Below are 21,177 nucleotides of genomic sequence, written 5' to 3'. Positions count from 1 at the left end.
TAGTGACATGGGTGCAAAAAAGAAACCTGTGAGAATTGCTGAGTGTGGATGCTCAATTTCTCTTCCTTATGCAGTTCAGAAATCAGTGGGGAAAGCCCTGTATACCATTGAATTGATGCATAATAAGATCAAAAATATGGAGGGCAGGGTTTAATTAGGCAGCATTGTGTCTGATTGCCAGCCTATTTGTCCTCAATATTTAAAGAGCCTATTTAGCAAGGCAAATGGCCAGGATATGCCAGTAATAAATAAAATGAAACAAACAGATGTCTACACTGGACACATTTTTCAAGGCTGCTTGGCTTGTGCAGCTCACATTCTGCAGAAGGGGAGCAAGAAAGCAGGGAGGGAGGGAGAGAGAAAATACTCTTCCAAACAACCTGATTAATAAGATCTGGATGAAATCCAGACATTTACTAATTCTCCATGCCCTGATGTTTCACCGGTTAATTACATGTTCAGTTTTGACACATAAAGACCAAAATGAAACATTAAAAAATAAAAAAGGGGAGAGAGAATTTTGAGAAGACATCTTAGCAACGCTGTGACAGTTCAATGCCACAACTGCAGGAGGTCTGCTTGTCGGACTGCAGATTGCAAAGAGTAGCATCTCGACGCTTGCTTCTCCCCGCTGCCCCCCGCCGCCCGTTCACCTGAGGAGACAGACAAAGCAAGACATTAAACAGCTACCAAATCGCAAAAAGAAAAAAAGAGAAAGAGGGAAAAAGCAACACCACACTAAATTTTTTAAAAGGAGGCTCAGCTTGTAAGAAAAACGTGAGGAGAATAACTGACAATTCTTTTAGAGACTGGGAGAGGAAGAGAGAGAAACCTTTGGGAAGACAGCACAGCCGGAAGCCCAATCTATTTGTACAGTAAAATGCAGGCAAACCCCGCACATGAGCATGGCTGGAGACCTGGGCGGTCGGATTGGGCCACCCACACGATTGACAGCTCCGTGATGGAGCCGGCGGGGACTGGGGGGAGCAGGGGCTGATTGGCCCCCGCAAGCTCCAGCATGCCCTGCACGAGCACGCAGGGCATGCTGGCAAGACCCCCAGAGCCAGGAGGCAGTTTTTGGCCTCCCCTCCAGAGGTCTCCTCATGAGTAGGCACAGCGCGGAGCTTGTTGGATTCTATCTATATTAAAGAAGGGATAGAATCCAACAAGCTAGAAAACCTAGGAGGTTTTCCTCCACTTTATATTCAAGTGCTACTTCAACCCCTAATCCTTCTCTCCCTGTCCTTTCTGTAGAGTTTATATACAGGAATAACCGTGTCCCACAGATTCTCACCATTCTACCAGGTTTCCGTTATGCCCACTACATCTATGTGTTCATTAGCAGCCAAGCACTCTGGCTCACCCATCACCCAAGCAGTGTCTGAGAATGCCAGCTAAGGGATTTTTAAACTCAGGTCCCTACCTGCTATTTTGTTGCACCGCCAGGATTCTCAGTAGCTGTCCAGGAACTGGACCTCCCTGGGAGAGGTATACGTCCCATCTGGGGTGCCATGATTGTGGAAGAAACATTGCCTTCATCCTGTGTTTTGGTAATCCAAGTATTTATAGATACAAAGACAGTTCAGCTGAAAGGGTCAGTGAGCTCACACAGAAAAGCTGTGTGAGGCCCAAAGAAAAACAACAAAGCAAATCACACTGTCTTATCTAGTAAAAAGAGGAAGTTATATGTTTTGACTTAGTTTGTTTCAAGCATTCCAAACAGTTAACTGGACATTAACACATGTACACCAAACAAGGAAGTTTACAACAACAAGTCATTGCAAGTACTGCATGATAGAATGCTCCAAACATGTTTTGCAAAGCACAGCTTCTGTCTGTTTGCCTGTCTAATTCCAGGGGCTTTTTCTCAAATCTATTTTCAAGCTAAAACCTCAAGCAAGTGGTTTCCTGTCACTGCATTGAGCCTGTCATTTTTTGTCCCCTAGTTACAAATGTTTCTGCTTGGGCAGCTTTGGTATAGGAGCATAAAACAAGATGGCTTCAGAATGGTCAAGCAAGGCAAAACGGCCCCCACAGTTTGTACTCTCTCATCTTAGAGGTTTTGGATTGCCAGACCAGATACTACCCAGTTCCTGTCGGCAATCTCCCAGGCATCATTTTAAAAGTTGTTCTGTGACCTTTTTGATTTTAAGTGCCAGCAGTCTGGTTCCATCTTGGTTCAAGTGGAGCCCTTTTGTTTGCCCCAAAATGTTTTTTGCTTGCCCCAAAATGTATCCCAGTGCCTAACAAATCTAAACCTCTCCTCCCAGCACCATTCTCTCAACCACTCATTGAGACCCCTCAGCTATGCCTGTCTTGCTGGCCCTGTGCATGGAACAGGTAGCACCTCAGAGAATGCTACCCTGGGGTAGTTCTTTCCACTAGACCACATGGGCTCTCAGCTAGTGCTCCATATCCCAATATGCAATAATTCAACAGCCCAACTAGGCCCCATCATGCAATGCTGCACCACCTTGAGCTAAATTTGATACTCCTTCCCATTAGCTTTATATGACTGGAGCATGAGTCAATCAGCATCCATATAGCAAGAATGGGGCAGCTTCCATGGAAAGAGTGCAAGGAAAGTGCTCTGATCCCTTGAAATGTGCTATATGGATGCTAAGCATTATTACTCACATTTAGCATCAGTCACGACAGCTGGGAAGTCTGAGGGATTCCCTCAAATTCCATCAGCCCTCAGAGATGCACTATTCTTCCTGGTACACTGCCTCTTTAAAGGTGAGTGGTTGCTGCCAGTCTCAAAAGGAAGTGGCGTGACCATGAATTTTTGACAACCAGATCACTATCCTCCTGCCCAATTGAGAATATCAAGTGCTATCATATGACCTGCCTTGTGTTGGGCTAAAGACATATTAGGATAATCCCAAGGTAGTCTTGGAGTGAAGAAAATTTAGTAGTCAAGGGGAAGATAAATCATCTTATGAATCTTATGAATAACTTGTTCCAGTAAAGTCCTAGATAATAGGAATAAATGGACAGTATTCACAATGGAGGAAAGTAAATGGTGGTGTCTGCCAAAAATCTGTATTCAGACTGGTGTTTTTAACTTGTTCATGAATGATGAATAGGTGGGAACAGCGAAGTAGCCAAGATTGCAGATGATGACAAATTATTCAAGATGGCAAAACCTTAAGCAGACTGTGAAGAATTCTCTAAACTAACTCTGTCAGCAGAATGACAGATGAAGTTAAATGCAAACATTTGCAAAATAATGCACATGGGAACAGAAATCCTAACTTTACAAGTACTGGTGGGGTCTAAATTCTCCATAACTAACCTGGGAAGAGATCTTTGCGTCATAGAAAACTCACTGAAAACTTCAGCTTAGTTTGACGTAGCAATAAAAAAAAGGTAAAATCAATATTAGGAATTAATAGGAATATGGTTGGAAAATTGAAATAATAATTGCTGTTTTATCATAGTGCCATTTTTTCAATGCCAATTAAATCTCCTTGGTGGACAGTAAATCTACTGTTGTTTGCCCATAATAGCTAAAAATAGAACTCTATGTTCAGAGAAAATATACTTCTGATTACCAAATACTGAGGACAAACAGCATCAGATTGGCCACAGAGGGAGATTGTGCTGGATGAGTGTCAGGATCCAACTAGACTCAGGTCAGGAGGAGGAGCAAACCCCAGCCAAGACCCCAGCCCTAAGAAAAGCCCCTTGGATCCAATGGACCTTGAACACCTGAAGCTTGTTGCTTCTCCCCCAGCTGCTCCCTTAGAGGAACCCTGGAACTCTGCGAATCTAATGTCCCCAAACAGGACTCCTGTCCCATGCCCAGGATCTCATGAGCAGATGTGACACCAAACCACTTCCAATGTTAGAACCAGCCCTGAGGTGCTTGCTATCTTGCTATCTGCACTAGGTCTCCCTTCCAGTGGCCTTAGTTATGAAGAAGGGGAGTGCAGCTCAGGTATCTGCCTAAGGTTGGGGTGTTCTGGATCTCAGGAAAAGGCAGGACTCCTGGCTCACCATATATTTATATGTGTACCTGCTGCATACAGAGTTCCTCTTAGAGCTGGCTCCAGCCATTAAGCAACCCTGGTTTAGTTCCCTTCCCACTCCTCTCTGTCCCTGGCCTCACTTACTTTCCAGCCTTTTGTAGTGGCCTGAGCTTTGATCCTGGGTCCTTGATCCAGCCTTGCTGCCTAATGCAGGCTCTCTTCACCCCTCTAGACCCAGGACACAGACAGCTAAAGGGATATTTGATCTCTTCTATGAATATAATTATTCTTTTTAACATATCCAGGATAAATGTTGTATTGTGATCCATGAGGTAACAGAATCCAATCGAGCCATCTTTTAAAAAAATTATTATTATTACACTTGTATACCACCCCAAACCCGTGTCTCTGGGCGGTTCACAATGATAAAACAGTTAAAAACATATATAAAAACACATAAAAGCAATTAAAAACTAACAATTTAAAAATCAATCACAGAATTAACCTATACATTATCAAAAAGCTGAAAAAGCCTGAGTAAAAAGATGGTTTTTAAAAATGGTGTTTTTTTAAAATTGTCAGAGATGGGGAGGATCATATCTCAATAGGGAGTGCATTCCATTGTCCTGGGGCAGCAACCGAGAAGGCCCGTCTCCGTGTGGCCACCAGATGAACTGGCGGCAACTGGAGACGGACCTCCACAGATGACTGCAATGGCCGGTGGGGCTCATAATAAAGAAGACATTCTCTCAGATACCCAGGGCCTAAGCAGTTTAGGGCTTTATAACTAGCACTTTGTACTTTGCCCAGAAATCTATTGGCAGCCAGTGTAACTCCATCAGCAGAGGTGTAATGTGGTCTCTCTGAGGTGACCCAGAGACCAGCCTGGCTGCTGCATTCTGAACCAACTGAAGTTTCTGGACTATGTACAAAGGCAGCCCCACATAGAGCGCATTACAGAAGTCAAGTCTGGAGGTTACCAACAGATGTACCACTGTTTTGATCTCGAGAAATGGATGCAGCTGGCATATCAGCCAGAGCTGATAGAAAGCACCCCTGGCCACCACCTCAACCTGAGAAACCAGGGAGAGCTGTGAATCTAGAAGTACTCCCAGACTGTGAACCTGTTCCTTTTGGGGAAGTGTGACCCCATCTAGAACAGGTAGATCATAATCATCTTTGGAGTTCAAAGAAGGAAAAAATGTGACCAGATCTTGGATGTGGTGTGGCAGATCCATTTAGCTATTCATGACTAAGCCTTTTTAAGCCATCTCTAAGCTAGTATTCATTGCCTCATCTTGTGCTGGATAATTCCATATGCTCATTCTGTGTTACATGCATGGAGTACTTCTTACTTTTTGTTTGAAAAATCAACGTCACTGAGTAACCCCTACTCCATTTCAGTAATATAAGGAAGGAAAAGATTCCCCCCTCCATTCCTTTCTGTATACCCATATCATGCCTCTCCCTTTAGGCCTGATTCAGACATGCATGAACGTAATTTGGTTCTTCATATCTTGATTATTCAACACTTGAAGAATGACAGTTGAATATTCACTGAAAGGAATAACATTTGAAGCAATATTAAGGAATGCAAGACCATTCATGAATTATTCATGAATACACCATTAAGTGATGTAAAATAAGTGATTACCGCCCCCGCCCCCCGCCAGTCAAGAAGTGACAAACATGTATGTGTGAACTGGCCTTAAGCTATCTTTTTTTCTTTTTCTTTCAAAATTGACTGAGCACATCATGGGAACTCAGAGAGATCCTATTTTGTGTTGTAGATGCCTTTGCCTGCAATTATTTCTGATAAGGTATGCGAAAGTACTTCCAGAAGCTCACCAGTCTTAATCAGATGGCAACAGGTTTCATTGTTTGTCAAAAGCTAGATCTGTGCTACAATTTTAGTAAAAGGAGTGGGATTAAAGCCATTTTCCAGAGAAAGGAATTTATACACTACAAGATGAAATGATTGTGAAGGAGTCCTTTCCTGTTACCAGATACTTCAATAGTTGATTTAACTGTATTTGCCTTTTAACAGAACTATCAGTTAATATATTACATTCAAAAGAATTTCATTGGCCAAAACTTTAATACTGTATAGTTGCTTTCTTGAGGTCTTGAAGGAAGATAATTTAACAATTTAATAATCAAAAACTATGATGCATTCTTACAAGAAGAGGCTATATTTAATTCAGAGTTTCTTTTTCATTTTGTGTTATAACCGCTTACCAAAACAGACTCAAAAATAATAAGCAGGCAGGGCTGGCTGCACCACTTGAGAGGATTCATAAAGGTCCACAAATGGTCAATTCTTGAGTCATCATTATCTCTTTAACACCATGGGTTTCTCAGATACCAGAATGTCTGGGGCCATCTCTGCTAACATGCCTATAACCACTAATTAAAAAGAGCTTCCACTAATTAATCAACTGTTGATTAACCTCCTGATTAAAGTTTGAAGTTTTAAAACTTTGTAAGGCTACGTACTGAAAGTTACTGCCTGCTTCTCATACTTGTGCACATAACAGAAGCCTCGAAACTGATGAAATTAATCCATGTCATCTGTGAATGCATTGATATTCCCTTCCTATTATACTGCTCATTTTCTTTTCTTTCAGCACATAAATTATGAGCTCTGTTGTCAAACACTGTATGCAGTTGTGTTTAGTATAAAACCCAAGTGTGTGTGTGTGTGTGTTTTGAAGGAGAGATGGATGGAAGAGAGAGAAAATATTTTCTTCACCACAGAAGTGTAAAGTGAAAACAGTTTTATTATTAGTGATTGATCCTCATGAGCAACCATTGGTAAAATACACCAGAAACATGGCAGCGCAGAGAATTGGGATGGACACCTGTGAGGGCTTAATATAGGTCAGGGCATGGTAAATAAATGTTTAATTGGAACAATTCAGAGAACTGGGAATACTTCGGTTTTCCAGCATATGACCTTTGTGAAGACAGATGTGTAATGCCTTCATGAAAAACAATATTCTCTTAGAGATGATTCTGATATGCCAAGCAAATGGTGAGAGAGGAAGCACAAGTTAGAGTATTTTGCTGTTCTCATTTTTGGATCTCATTAGAGAAAGATGCACTTTCTCTCCCACACCCCGGGCGTTTCCCACACAGGGCTTTTAAAACCCTTTAGCTCGCATCTCCTCTGGAATGGAGGATGTGATTTACTCCGGAGTCCCTGAGAGCTATCAGGGAGCACTCCAGACAAAATTCGGGTTTTTACATTGTGTGTTAGAGCATAGCTCGATTTATAGCTAGGGTAAAAAAAAATCCACTTTTTGTGTCATCTTTTTTGGGACAGTAAAGTCTGTAAGGTAAAGCCTCGAAGTAAACTTGTGCTAAAGCCTGCTGTGTGAAGAATGCAATCATCTTCCCATGGGGAAATGTGGTGTGTTCCCATTACACGAACACATCTTTGGATGGGATATGTCTCCCTGCGGAGGGTGGGAAACCACAGAACTGTGGGGAGAGATAGTGTGAATGCCTCATATTTCTTTGAAATGGATGAAATGTCTTTGTGGTGCCCATTAGCTGCACAGGACCCATTTTTCTATGGGTTGATCCCATGATGCTGCTGTGACCAGTGCTGAGCTGAAAAGGGGAGGGGGAAATTTCATAAAACATTTTCCCCAGTGATGCCTGCTCCCTTTCTCAGTAATATACATTTGTAACAGTGAGTGAAACTATTCAGAAGAGAAGCAGGAGTCTGGAGAAGAGAGATGACACCCCTGTGTTTTACATAGTTGACTAGTTGGGGTGGGACGCGGATGCACATAAGCATTTGCATTCAGCCCCAACAAGTCATGTGTAAAGCTGAGCAGGAGAGTAGCTGGATTGGGGCAAAAGGCTTGTTGCTTAGCACTAACAGCCAACAAAATGATAGAGGAGCTCTGAGGTTGCAATTCCTTCTTCCTGCTCTCTTCAGATTGAGGACAGTGGGAGGGCCTCCTTTGCCTGGAATGGTGCCATCACAAATCTGACTGGCCATGTGGCAGCATCATGCAATTGTGTTCACTACATGTTCCCTGATCAGCTGGGATCATGAAGTAAAAAGCTTTTTCAGATTTTTGTTTAAAGTGTGCCAGAGCACAGCAAATTGGGGGAACAATGGCTGTGAATAGGTGCACAAGTGGAAGGTGAATTTTTTCATGGGCCATTCTGCCATCCACCTGCCCCCCTGCCAACAGTAGATTTTGCATTGAAAACTTAACCTCCCCAAAACATTGCTAGCTATAATGGTCAAAGGGTTGCTACCAAATGGGCAGTGCCAATCGCGTGGTAAAGACTCAGGCAATTATTGCCCTCCCAGGTTCATAGGAGATAATCAGAGGAGATACTGTAATCAGGTCATACATTATTGACTCCACTCTCTCAGTGGCAGGCCTTTAAGCACTGCTGTGGAACTTGGGCAGTAGACTGGCCTCTCCTAAGCACAAGTCTTGCTTCAGGCCTGGTTTCAGTACAGAAACTGCCTCGGTCACTCTGATGGAAGACCTATACCAAGAGACAGACAGAGAGGTGGTGACACTGTTGACTCTCCTGGACCTTTCAATAGCCTTTGATATGATTGACAATGGAATTCTTCTGAATAGGCTGTCTTGGTTTGGAATCGGGGCATTGTTTCCTCAGTGGTTCCATTTCTACCTGAAGAGCTGATTCCAGAAACTGGTGTTGTTTGGTCCCATATCCCCATGTTATGGGGACCCATAGGCTTCTCTAATCTCTACCGTCTCCCATGCTTGTTTTGGTAACATCGACATGAAGCTACTGAGCGAGGTCATCCATGGATTTGGAGTGAGGTGCATGGTGATGACACCCAGCTCTATTTTTTCCTTTTCAAATAGTTCAGATGGCTAATTATGAATTAATATGCTAAATCAGTGTCTGGTGTCGGTAATAAACTGAATGAGGGCCAATAAACTAAAGTTCATTACAGACAAAATGGAGAAATAATTGGTGATGTGTTCAACCTGTTCTGGATGGGGTTGTATGCCCCCTGAAGGATCAGTCTGAGAGTGCTCAAAGACGCAGCCTTGTCACTGGAAGCCCAAGTGGCCACTGGCACTGAGTGCTGTCTGCCAGCTGCAGCTCAGTAGAAGGTGAAATTAGTGGCAACTGGTGAATGGACCAATCTCTGGGTGTGATGTCCCTTCTCTAAAATACGTTCCACAGAGAGACTCACCTAACCTCACTTTGGGCACCAAGCAAATATTTCAGTATTTTTCCCCCAGGCCTTTCAATGGCCGCTGATGCTGGTTTTGTGCTGCAGAAGGATCTGTCATTTTATTCTTGTGATGCTTTCATAATTTGTTTGTGATTTTATTGTTTTATTGAGTTTTGTTTGTTGCTGTTAGCTATCCTAGGAATATTTGCTATGGAAAGATGGAATCAGGGGGGTAGTTGTCTGTAAAATTAAATGAATAGATGAATGCATGAAAGAAGTGTCAATATATTAAATAGAACATTGACTCCAGGTGTCTCAGGCATGCCAATAAGTGACCATTTTGTGGATCCTGCATGCAGCCAATTATCACCTTCTTTGCTTAGCCTTGGGATGCTCCAATATGCTTTTGAGCACAATTTCTTTTTCTTTTTTACCCTCACTGTTAGTAATATCGCTTGTAAAGCAACTGACCCTCGACTTTGGTAGGGTTGAGATATGCAGAGGCAAAGAATGCTTTGTGGCTTTTACGAGTTAAGTAATATAGTCAAGGCGTGGAGTTGGAAATAATGCTCTGGCGCAGAAGATCAGAAAGCAATTATGCATGGGCCGAAATGTATTCAGAAGTGATCCATCATGCTGTCTCGGACTGCTTTATATGCAGAAAGATCATCTGCTTTAATCTCACCATTCCATCCCCCGCCACCCTGCCCGCAAATTCAAGCTATGTGTCATACATATTATGCAAGAAGTTACTCTGGGCGGCAGCATCGAGTTCACTATTGAAGCCCTTTTCTTAGTTTTAGATGAGCCCTACTTTGCAGAAGGAAAAAAAACAACCCTTAAAGTCCTCTTCTCAAAATGGAAGGGTTTTGCCAGTCTGTATTCTGACACTTCTTTTCTTCTCTCACAAGAGCAGGCACTTAAAGTATATTGTTTTTAACTGTACACCACTGTTTCGCCTTATGTGAAATCTCCCTCAGGCTCAGGGAATTGTTTTCTTAAGCCTATCAGTTGGTGTGATACAGATTCCCTCCTCTGTTGCCTGCCACATACACAGAATTTCATAAAATCCCCCACTCTCCTCCAAACTTCTACACATATTGTATGCATGTTTTATTGATTTCCCTAGTGGTACTTGGTAAACTTTTGAGTTTACTTACAGTCAGCTGGAATCTATGCACTGGAAAACAGATTGTGGATAGAGAAGAAGAAAATGACAACCTTTGATTATTGAGAACTCAGTTACCTAATAGCCACAACCCACTGCTGTGCACAAATGGGTTATTTGTAGAGAGGAGCAGAAACACTTGTGACCCACCGAGTCAGGCAGTGTTTGACAACCCCCAGTCCCTCACAGGCAGCAAAAAGACAAGCGATATTTTGAGCGCCACTGCACCACCATCCTAGACAGTCCTCCATCCATGATAGTGGTCTGGATTTAGCTTGGGGTAAAGTTCTGCAGGCCTGCAGTGGAGTAAGAATTCTTAATGACAGTGTTGTATTAACAGACATGGAAACTGTATGCTGACTTATATTTGGGGGATTCAATACACCTTCCTGATCTGAATGCTGTTCTGCCTCATAAAGCACAGACACGCTTTCCCTTCCCTGCTCCTCCCATTCCCTCCCTCCCGTTCGCATCTCACAGCACCAATGCAGCAGCGGGTTCTAAAAATGGTTCCACATAGCAGCTCTCCATGTGAGCAGTTCTCATATTTCTAATGGCAGCTGCTGTTGGCCTGGATAATGACTGAGCTGAACCATGTGGTAAGTAGCATGCAAACATTAGGGCTCTCCATATGGAGAGCTACCATGCAAACGTATTGCCTAGCTGCCTCTGCATAGAATCACATTTTTGTGACATGGGCAGTTGTGAGAGTATAGTGCCATGTTTATAGTGCAATATTCTACCTGTATGTAGAAGTATGCATAATAGTTTGCAGCCAATACTTAATTTTGTTGTTGATGGCTATCTGTTCTTTGGTTCTGGTCAATGATTGTATTAATGTAATCTGAATCTGACTGCCCTTTCTCTACAGGGCTGTTTCCTCATTTCCCCACTCCCACATGTTCAACAGAATGTGTGAAGGAGATGGGACCATGCCATCTAACCACATCCCTAAATGTGGCTTTTAAAATGACGCTTGGGGAATAGCCAAAAGGAGCTGGGCAGTATCTGGTTTGGCAAATGCCATCCTTTAAAGTGTGAGGGTGCAAAGGATTCAGATAAAACAGGACACAGAGCAGAACCACATAAAGAGCAGACAGAAGGTGGTGCCAGCTGGTCAAAGAGTCAAAAGAAAGATAGCAGACACCAGGGAAGAGACCAGTGTATAGGTGCTTATATGCCAATGCCAGAAGCCTCTGAGCCAAGATGAGTGAGCTGGAGTGCTTGGTTGATAACAAAGAAATAGATATAGTGGGCATAACAGAAACATGGTGGAACCATGGGAACCAGTGGGACACTGTTATCCCTGGATATAAATTCTATAGAAAGGACAGGGAGGGGCACCTTGGAGGTGGAGTAGCACTGTATGTTATAGAAGGGATAGAATCTAACAAGGTAGAAAACCTAGGTGGACTGGAGTCCTCCACAGAAACCCTGTGGGTGACTATACAAGGCTGGAAAGGGAACGTGCTACTGGGGATGTGCTATCTCCCACCGGATCAAAACGCTGATGGTGAGTGGGAGTTGCAGGAGGAAATCAGGGAGGCATCAAGGAGAGGCAGGGCAATAATAATGGGTGAATTCAATTACCCACACATAGATTGAGTAAATTCACAGTAAAGTAATGATAAAGAGGTCAAATTTCTAAATAAGCTGAATGTCTGTGCCCTAGAACAGTTGGTCTTGGAACCAAACAAAGAGAAGGCGACCTTGGACTTAATCCTGTGTGGCACCCAGGACCTTGTGCGTGATGTCAGTGTCATCGACCCTTTAGGGAACAGTGACCATAGTGCGATCAAATGCAGCAAACATGCGGGGAGAGAATCAGCAAGGAAGTCTAACATAGACACTTTGAATTTCAGATGAGGAAACTTCTTCAAAATGAGGAGCATTGTGAACAGAACTCTGAAAGGGAAAATCAGGAGAGTCAATACTAGGGATGTGCAAAAGGTTTCGGGCACAGATCGATCTGTGCCCGAAACGGGCAATTTCGGGTGATTTGGGGCAGAACCGAATCACCCCCAATGCCCCCCAATATTTTTTGTGCCTGAGCCAAATCACCCCTGATTCGTGCCTGAAAAATTCAGGTGATTCGGGATGACGTCTCTTTGAATTTCCCGCCTTTTTGCCTCCATTGATTTGAATGCAAAAAGGTCTGATGTGACGTCAGCTCGAATTTTGGGTCAGAGGGGCAAAATAGCAGGGTGGGGTGGTAGTGCCTAATGGGTGGAGGCTACCACCCCAATTGCAGGGGAATTGGGCAAAGGGCTGATTTTTGGGGAATTTTTGAAGTTTTAGTGTCTTTGGGGCAGATCGGGGCATAGCGTGGGATCTGGGCAAAAAGAGTGGGGTGGGGTGGTAGTTCCTACTGGTAGGAGGCTACCACCCCAATTTCAGAGTGATTGGGCAGAGGGCTGATTTTTGGGGAATTGTTGAAGTTTTCGCGTCTTTAAGGGTTTTCTCCATAAAGAAGCATGGAGGTGTCAGCAAATGTATAGCTTCACATCGGGGGCAAAGGGGTGGCCTAGAGCAGTGTGGGGTTGGTGGTAGTTCCAGGTAGGGGCAAGGAAGCTACCTGAATTTTTTCAAAGGATTTGGGCAGAGGGCTGATTTTTGGGGAATTGTTGAAGATTACGCGTCTTTTTTCCTCATAAGGTATAATAATGGAGCTTTCAGCATCCCCATAAGTGCACTTGTGGGGTGCTGGGGTGGCCCAGAGCAAGTGGTGGTGTAGTGCACATAGGGTGCCAACCACCCCCATGGGTTTCTAACCCATGGGGTACAGGGTTCTGTTGTTTCTGAGGTATTCTGAGTGTGGATTCTATGATAGCAAATGAGATTTTCAATGAAACACCATGAATCCACTCTAATTTGCTATCATAGAATCCACACTCAGAATACCTCAGAAACAACAGAACCCTGTATCCCATGGGTTAGAAACCCATGGGGGTGGTTGGCACCCTATGTGCACTACATCACCACTCGCTCTGGGCCACCCCAGCACCCCACAAGTGCACTTATGGGGATGCTGAAAGCTCCATTATTATACCTTATGAGGAAAAAAGACGCGTAATCTTCAACAATTCCCCAAAAATCAGCCCTCTGCCCAAATCCTTTGAAAAAATTCAGGTAGCTTCCTTGCCCCTACCTGGAACTACCACCAACCCCACACTGCTCTAGGCCACCCCTTTGCCCCCGATGTGAAGCTATACATTTGCTGACACCTCCATGCTTCTTTATGGAGAAAACCCTTAAAGACACAAAAACTTCAACAATTCCCCAAAAATCAGCCCTCTGCCCAATCACTCTGAAATTGGGGTGGTAGCCTCCTCCCAGTAGGAACTACCACCCCACTCCACTCTTTTTGCCCAGATCCCACGCTATGCCCCCAAACTGCCCCAAAGACATGAAAACTTCAAAATTTTCCCCAAAATCAGCCCTTTGTCCAACCCCCCTGAAATTTGTGTGGTAGCCTCCACCCATTGGGCACTACCATGCCACCCCACTATTTTTCCCCTGGGACCAGTTTTTCTAACCCGAATCAATTCGGATTCAGATTTGGATTTAATCCGAATCCGAACCGAATCAGGGGTGATTCGGGTAGCCCATATTCAGGCACAGAACAGAACGGGGGTGATTCGGTTCAGGTCTCAAACCGAATCACCGAAAACCCGAATTGCACACCCCTAGTCAATACGCTCCAGAATGCATGGAGTTTACTCAAAACCACAATACTAGAAGCCCAGTTAGATTGTATACCCAAGAGGAGGAATGGTACCACTAAGTCCAGGAGGATGCCTGCATGGCTAACAGGTAATGTCAAGGAAGCCATAAAAGGGAAGAAGACTTCCTTCCAAAATTGGAAGTCGTTTCTAAATGAAGAGAACAGAAAGGAACACAAACTCTGGCAAAAGAAATGCAAGCTGACAATAAGGGAGGCGAAAAGAGAGTTTGAGGAACATTTAGCTAAAAGCATCAAGGGGAATAACAAAAACTTCTTTAAATACACCAGAAGCAGGAAACCTGCCAGGGAGGCGGTTGGACCATAAGACAATGAGGGAGCGAAGGGATTATTAAGGAGGATATGGAGGTTGCAGAGAAGCTAAATGAGTTCTTTGCGTCCGTCTTCATGGCAGAGGATATTGAGCACTTACCTGTTCCTGAACCAGGCTTTTCTAGGATGGAGGCTAAAGAACTGAGTCAGATAGAAGTGACAAGAGATGATTTTCTAAATTGTCTGGAAAAACTGAAAACTAGCAAATTGCCAGGGCTGGATGGCATCCATCCAATAGTCCTCAATGAACTCAAATGTGAAATTGCTGACCTCCTTGCTAAAATATATAACTTATCCCTGCAATCAGGCTCTGTACTAGAGGACTGGAGAGTAGCAAATGTAACACCGATTTTCAAAAAGGGATCCAGGGCTGATCCAGGAAATTACAGGCCAGTTAGCTTAACGTCCGTTTCAGGCAAATTGATGGAAAACATCCTCAAGGAAAAATTGTAAAGCACATAGAAGAGCAGGCCCTGCTGATAGAGAACCAGCATGGCTTCTGCAAAGGCAAATTTTGCCTCCCAAACCTTTTGGAGTTTTTGAGAGTGTCAAAAGGTGTGTGGATCAAGGTGATCCAGTTGACATATTGTACCTGGACTTCCAAAAAGCTTTCAATAAAGTTCCTCATCAGAGACTCTTGAGAAAACTTAGCGGTCATGGGATAAGGGGACAAGTACATGTGTGGATTGCTAACTGACTGAAAGACAGGAAACAGAGGGTAGGTATAAATGGAGAGTTTTCACAGTGGAGGGAAGCAAGAAGTGGGGTCCCCCAGGGATCTGTACTGGGACCGGTGCTTTTTAATTTATTCATAAATGATCTAGAAGCAGGGTTAAGCAGTGAGGTGGCCAAATTTGCAGATGATACCAAACTCTTCTGGGTAGTGAAATCCAAAACGCATTGTGAGGAGATCCAAAAGGATCTCTCCAAACTGAGTGAGTAGGCAACAAAATGGCAAATGCAGTTCAGTGTTGGCAAGTTATGCACATTGGGACAAAAACCCCCAACTTCAAGTATACATTGATGGGATCGGAGCTGTCGGTGACTGACCAGGAGAGAGATTTTGGGGTCGTGGTGGAAAGCTCATTGAAAGCGTTGACCCAATGTGTAGCAGCTGTGAAAAAGGCCAGTTCCGTGCTAGGGATCATTAGGAAGGGGATTGAAAATAATATGGCTAATATTATAATGCCCTTAATACAAAACTATGGTGCGGCCACACCTGGACTACTGCATAGAATTCTGGTTACCACATCTAAAAAAGGACATTGTAAAACTGGAAAAGGTGCAGAAGAGGGCAACCAAGATGATCAGGGGCCTAGAACACCTTTCTTATGAGGCAAGGCTACAACACCTGCGGCTGTTTAGTTCAGAAAAAAGACGACTGTGGGGAGACATGACAGAGGTCTATAAAATCATGCATGGTTTAGAGAAAATGGATAGAGAGAAATTCTTTTCCCTCTCACATAACACTAGAACCAGGGGTCATCCCATGAGATTGATTGCCAGGAAAATTAGGTCCAATGAACGGAAGTACTTTTTCACACAAAGCATAATCAACTTGTGGAATTCTCTGCCATGAGATGTGGTGACAGCCAATAACCTGGATGGCTTTAAGAGAGGTTTGGATAACTTCATGGAGGAGAGGTCTATCAACGGCTACTAGTCAGAGGGCTATAGGCCAGCTTCAGCCTCAAAGTCAGGATGCCTCTGAGTACCAGTTGCAGGGGATTGACAGCAGGAGAGAGTGCATGCCCTCAGCTCCTGCCTGTAGGCATCCAGTGGTATCTGGTGGGCCACTGTGTGAAACAGGATGCTGGACTAGATGGGCCCGATCTAGCATGGCTATTTTTATGTTATGTAATATTGGGACACAAGCTAGACATCTCATCTCAGAATTCTCATCTCAAAGAAGGAGGAGTCTGCCATGCTGCCTTGGTTGCCAGAAGGGTGGCTGGCAGCGCACTGGGTCCTAGTGCCCCTCCCTCAGCCTATGCACTACAAAGCATAATGGACACGGAAAGGCTTCCTTGAACCGATCAGACAGCGCAGGCTGGCTCGGAGTCTTGCTGGCATTAAAGAGGGTGGGGAGAAAATAAGAGGCTGCTGGGGAGAGCCCTTTTGTCACCCTAGCACGCCCCTCCCAAAGCCAGCAAATCTCCAAGCTCTGGATTCGACCCTTGGGTGGGAGGAGAGCGGGGAGAAAGCTTCTTCTGCACCCACACAGCGTGACTAGTTTCAGGCTTAGGCGAGAGAGGAAGCTGCGGGTGGCTTTTTCTATCAGTCAACATCCCCTTCAAAGCCTATAAGGGGGCAGATGGAGAGCCCACACCCAAGTCCATCTCTGGCGCCCCGCTTTAAGAGGTGTGCCATGAGGAGGAGACAGGTGGCTCCTTCACCCGTGGCTGGCGGCACCACTTTCAAAGCCAGACTGGACCCTTGCAGGCATTAATGAGGGGCGGGGGCAAGGAGGAAGATGCTGGCGGCTCCTTCTCTCCCCCCTACTGGGACATTTGCAGAGTGCTGGGGGAGTGCTTGCAGATTTGGAAAGGAAGGTCAGGCAAAAGACGTAGCTACCAACAGCCACTTTTCCTCACACCCAAACTCCCTGCAAAGATCCTATCAGGAGCCCTTACTGGGACCTCTGCAGAGTGCTGGGGGAGAGAATCAATCATAGATGGCACCAGGAATCATCCTGGCAGCACAGTCTGGCCCTGGCCATGCCTTACATCAGGGAATCTGCTGGCCATGCCTTCAACATCAGGAAGTATGTATGTAAAAGAAGTGAATAGCCCCTAAATGATGATGATGATGATGATGATTACATTTTATATCCCGCTCTTCCTCCAAGGAGCCCAGAGCTGTGTAATACATAAGTTTCTCCTCACAACCACCCTGTGAAGTAGGTTAGGCTGAGAGAGAAGTGACTGGCCCAGAGCCACCCAGCAAGTATCATGGCTGAATGGGGATTTGAACTCAGGTCTTCCCGGTCCTAGTCCAGCACTCTAACCACTACACCATGTAGATGTTTTTGCATGATTCATGGTTCTACTTCCAGTTTTAATTGTAAACCACCCTGAGCCATTTTGGAAGGGCGGTATAAACATCAAATAAATAAATAATAATAAAATAATAAATAAATCTGCATGTTGTCACATCTGAAAAGGGATAATGTGGTGACAGAGATGCTAGAATTGTAGGGAACATTTTAAGAAGGCTTGGCGATTATAAATTTTCAAAGAGTACAAGCCCACCCTCCACAGAGTGATACTCTCAGATAGCCATTCTATAACATAGGTCCATAACTTAGTTTCATGGTTAAGCCAGCAGGCCCACTCAACTGATGTAACTGTGTGATTCAGATAAACACACATGGTTTATTAGAAGGAAAATAAAGGACAGAAAGAAAAAGTGAAATGAGAAACGCTCTGGAAGATCTGTGATCAAATTAGCTCCTTTGTTGACCTGAAGGGATTCACAGTGCTCTTTTACTCATGGAGCAGGAACCCATTCCTAAATTTTCAGAGTCTTGTGATGCACATCCTTTTTACATTTGCAAATGTGGTAGCTGCCATCCAGCTGTCATACAGTGGCAGGTACTGAACAAGGATTCTTCGCTGCAAGTGTCATAAATTTCCGTTTGAGCTAAGCAGCAAGGCAATCATGACAATTGATTCACCTCAGACAGATACAAGCGAGAAGATGAGGATAGCTGTAATAGCCCCATCTTGAAATAATGAGGGTTTGTGTCTTCAGTCCCATATGATGAAGCTAAAGGAGGAACAGCATAATTCAGACACGTTTTGGATGCCCATTTGTGCTTCATTTAAAAGATTAAACTTCTGACATTCAGGGACTGGGAACAGACCTTCCATTGATTATGCAAAATGGCTCCAACTTGTGATAGGATATAGGAACATAGGAAGCTGCATTATGCCCTTGGTCCATCTAGCCTAGTGTTGTCTACACTGACTGGCAGTGGCTCTCCAAGGTTTCAGGCTTGAGCCTTTCCCAGCTTTACCTGCAAATATCAGGGATTGAACCTGGGACCTTCTGTATGCAAAGCCGATGCTGAGGTCATTCACACAATCCAAAACTGTTCTACCCAGGTTTGGGAGCTGTGTGTGCCTCCCAAATTTCATTTGTGTGGAAGCAAGGTAGGAGGAAAACCTGGGTAGTGTTTCCTCCTATTTTGCTTCCACACAACTGAAAATTGGGAGCACACACAGCTCCCAAACCTGAGTAGAACACAGTTCTGGATTGTGTGAATGACCCTGTTCTGTCATTGAGCTACATTTAAAATTAGTCCAATGGGGCGGACGAGTCCTAAAAGGATTTGTCTCATGGTGTTGAGAATAGACCTTTCTGCATGGGTCTTGCTTGCAAGCTCAGAATTTAACTGATTCACATATTTTCTCCCAGGTCAGGCAGATTATTTATTTATTATGTTTTTACATCACTCCAAACTTCCATTTCTGAGCAGTTTACAGCAACATGCAATATATGTGTAATTGCAATGTAATGCAATGTAGCAGACAAAGGCGGAGCTACAATTGGACAGATGTGTTCAAAGAACATGAACCACCTAGCAAATGGGTGGTTCACCTCCTCCCTCCCCCTGCTAGCCAGCTGCCCACTCCTGCTGCTCTCCTGGCCAATTACTTGCCACCCACACTGCCTCTTGCTGCCTGCTATGCCGCTCCACCACTCCACATCCCACCGGCTCCCAGGTTGTGGGAAGGAGAAAAGCCCCCAATCGGAGGTTCCTCCAGTTCTGGGCTGGGCAGAAGGAGGAAGCTTCCATTCAGGGCTTTCCTCCTTCCCACCACCCTGGAGCCAGTGGGATTGGGGGTAGGACAATAGGCAGCAGGTAGTGAGAGGTAGTGCAAGGCAGCACAGACAGCAAGAGGCAGTGCGGAATTCCCACCACCTAGGAGGCAGCCCAGGTGGTGGCTGAGGCAGTGGTAGAAGGGCCACCAATGGTAAGGGGGCTGTGCGCATAAAGCATACCCCACTGCAGATGGGAGTAGGGGCCATGCATGCAATCTGGCCATGGGCCTGCTGGGGAGGGGGGGTGAATGAAGACTCACCCTCCACTAGCTACACCAGTGGTAGCAGCTATGGTCATAAAGGTTTCTTGTCTTGTCCTGTTTTTTGTGCCCTAGCTGGGTGAAATTTGGTACTCCCTATTTCTGGCAAACAATTATCTGGATATTTGCATGTGTGGTGTGTATCAACTCTGGACACCTTTCCCCTCTATTGTCTCCTTTTTTTTTTGGTGGGAGAGTCATATTAATCAAGAGAAATCAGAAATCTGCAGGAAGGGATAGGGTTTTTTTTTACTAGTTTTTTTAACTAGTTATGCTTTTTATTTTTATTTTTTAATAATTATGCTCACAGATATTTTTAAAAATACCACACAATTTCTGAATGTGAATTTTGATAATGATATTGAGGATTCAAAATCTTAATATTGAATGTGAACTTCCAACTTAAAAATTGCATGCTTTTTACTTGTTGCCACCAAATGTGAATCCTCATAAGGTACCCAATACGGCTAAATACTAAATAGGACTACATGGCAACTATCAATATTATTAAACATAAGGTATCACCCAGAATGAAATGCTAAATATTACTGCACATTAATCAAATAAAACCAAATACTAAAATAACATTGAATATAGCTATCAGACAAAGTGATTTCATACATTTGACATCAAACTTCACAGAAGTAAAAACCAGGGCTCTAATTTCAGCTCTAATTTGTAGCTTTTTCAGGAGTTGTCCTTCAGCTCTGTTCATATTATCAGTGGTGACAAAACTGGGGTGCCCTTTGGACACTATCTCAGCTTTCGACTTTCCCTCTTGGTCAAGGACACCAGCTGAGTTTCGGAAACCCATAGTAAACAAGACAAGGGGCACCCAAGAGGTAGTTTACACAGAGTGCGGTAAATGCTCCAATAAAGGTGCATTCTATTTAAAATAGGAAATGGATCTTCTGTCAAAGTGTTGACAGGAGGATATTTTAAGTATATAGACAGGGCTGCTTTTTTCTCCCTTAACAAGAGATAAGCCTTTCTTCCTTTTGTTTATTTGGGATTTCCTTAGAATTTTACCAGCATTTAGAGAGGAAGAGATAACATCATTTCGATCTCTCTTCAGCATATTCTAGGGATGTATCACCTTGCAATTGGTGCCAGGGTGATAAGCGATAACACAGAAATGCTTCAATTTCCTTAGGTTTTGTTGCTCATCTTTCTTTTATTACCTCATCTAACACAAGTTCAGATTTTGCATCTTTCTAAACTGGTGGTGTAGCTGAGAATTCAGCTCTTGTATTGCAGTAGCTGATAAGGGTTGTGTCGGTATAGTTGCCACCAGAATTCATGATCAGCTCTGCTTTTGTGGGTAAAGAATCCAGATCAGCATCTTTATTGGAAGAAAGACTGTGCAGTCATTGCAGTCTTGCCCTCTAGCAGTTTCTTTAGATTCACAGTTGTATTGACTGTTCTCCATAATATACTATCAGGAAGAAGTACCATTTTAAGGGTCCAGATGCCAATTCCATCAGCAAGGGGCATTTAAACCTACTTAATATAGATGGTGAGGGTGGCGGGGAGGGTGCATTGCTCTTTGTACAAGTGTCTCTGATATCAAAAAGCACAGATAAATGCTTCAGCAGCAAGTCTTGGTTAAAAAAAAATGTTAGAGCAAGAAATGCATTTACACTATGCTCTAGAATTCCAGTGTTCTAGTTGTAGTAGGTACTAGGGAAAGATGATACTAAAGATAG

The 21,177-nt window shown here is 43.9% G+C and overlaps 1 protein-coding gene across 1 annotated transcript in view; it reads right to left on the bottom strand.

The window, feature by feature from the left end:
* Positions 1-519: 519 nt before the first annotated feature.
* The window catches only part of LOC128350090 (uncharacterized), a 60,705-nt gene continuing 40,047 nt past the window's right edge, over positions 520-21,177 (bottom strand). Inside the window, exons 3-4 of the mRNA XM_053307761.1 lie at positions 1,424-1,540; positions 520-653 (exon numbers count right to left, since the gene is read on the bottom strand). Coding sequence (XP_053163736.1) covers positions 650-653; positions 1,424-1,540 — 121 coding nt within the window. The 3' untranslated portion in view covers positions 520-649. The remainder of the gene's footprint in view (positions 654-1,423; positions 1,541-21,177) is intronic.

Source organism: Hemicordylus capensis, chromosome 3, assembly GCF_027244095.1.
Source record: "Hemicordylus capensis ecotype Gifberg chromosome 3, rHemCap1.1.pri, whole genome shotgun sequence".
NCBI lineage: Eukaryota > Metazoa > Chordata > Lepidosauria > Squamata > Cordylidae > Hemicordylus > Hemicordylus capensis.
Note: the sequence above shows the minus strand (reverse complement) of the source record. Positions and strands in the feature narration are given on the sequence as shown.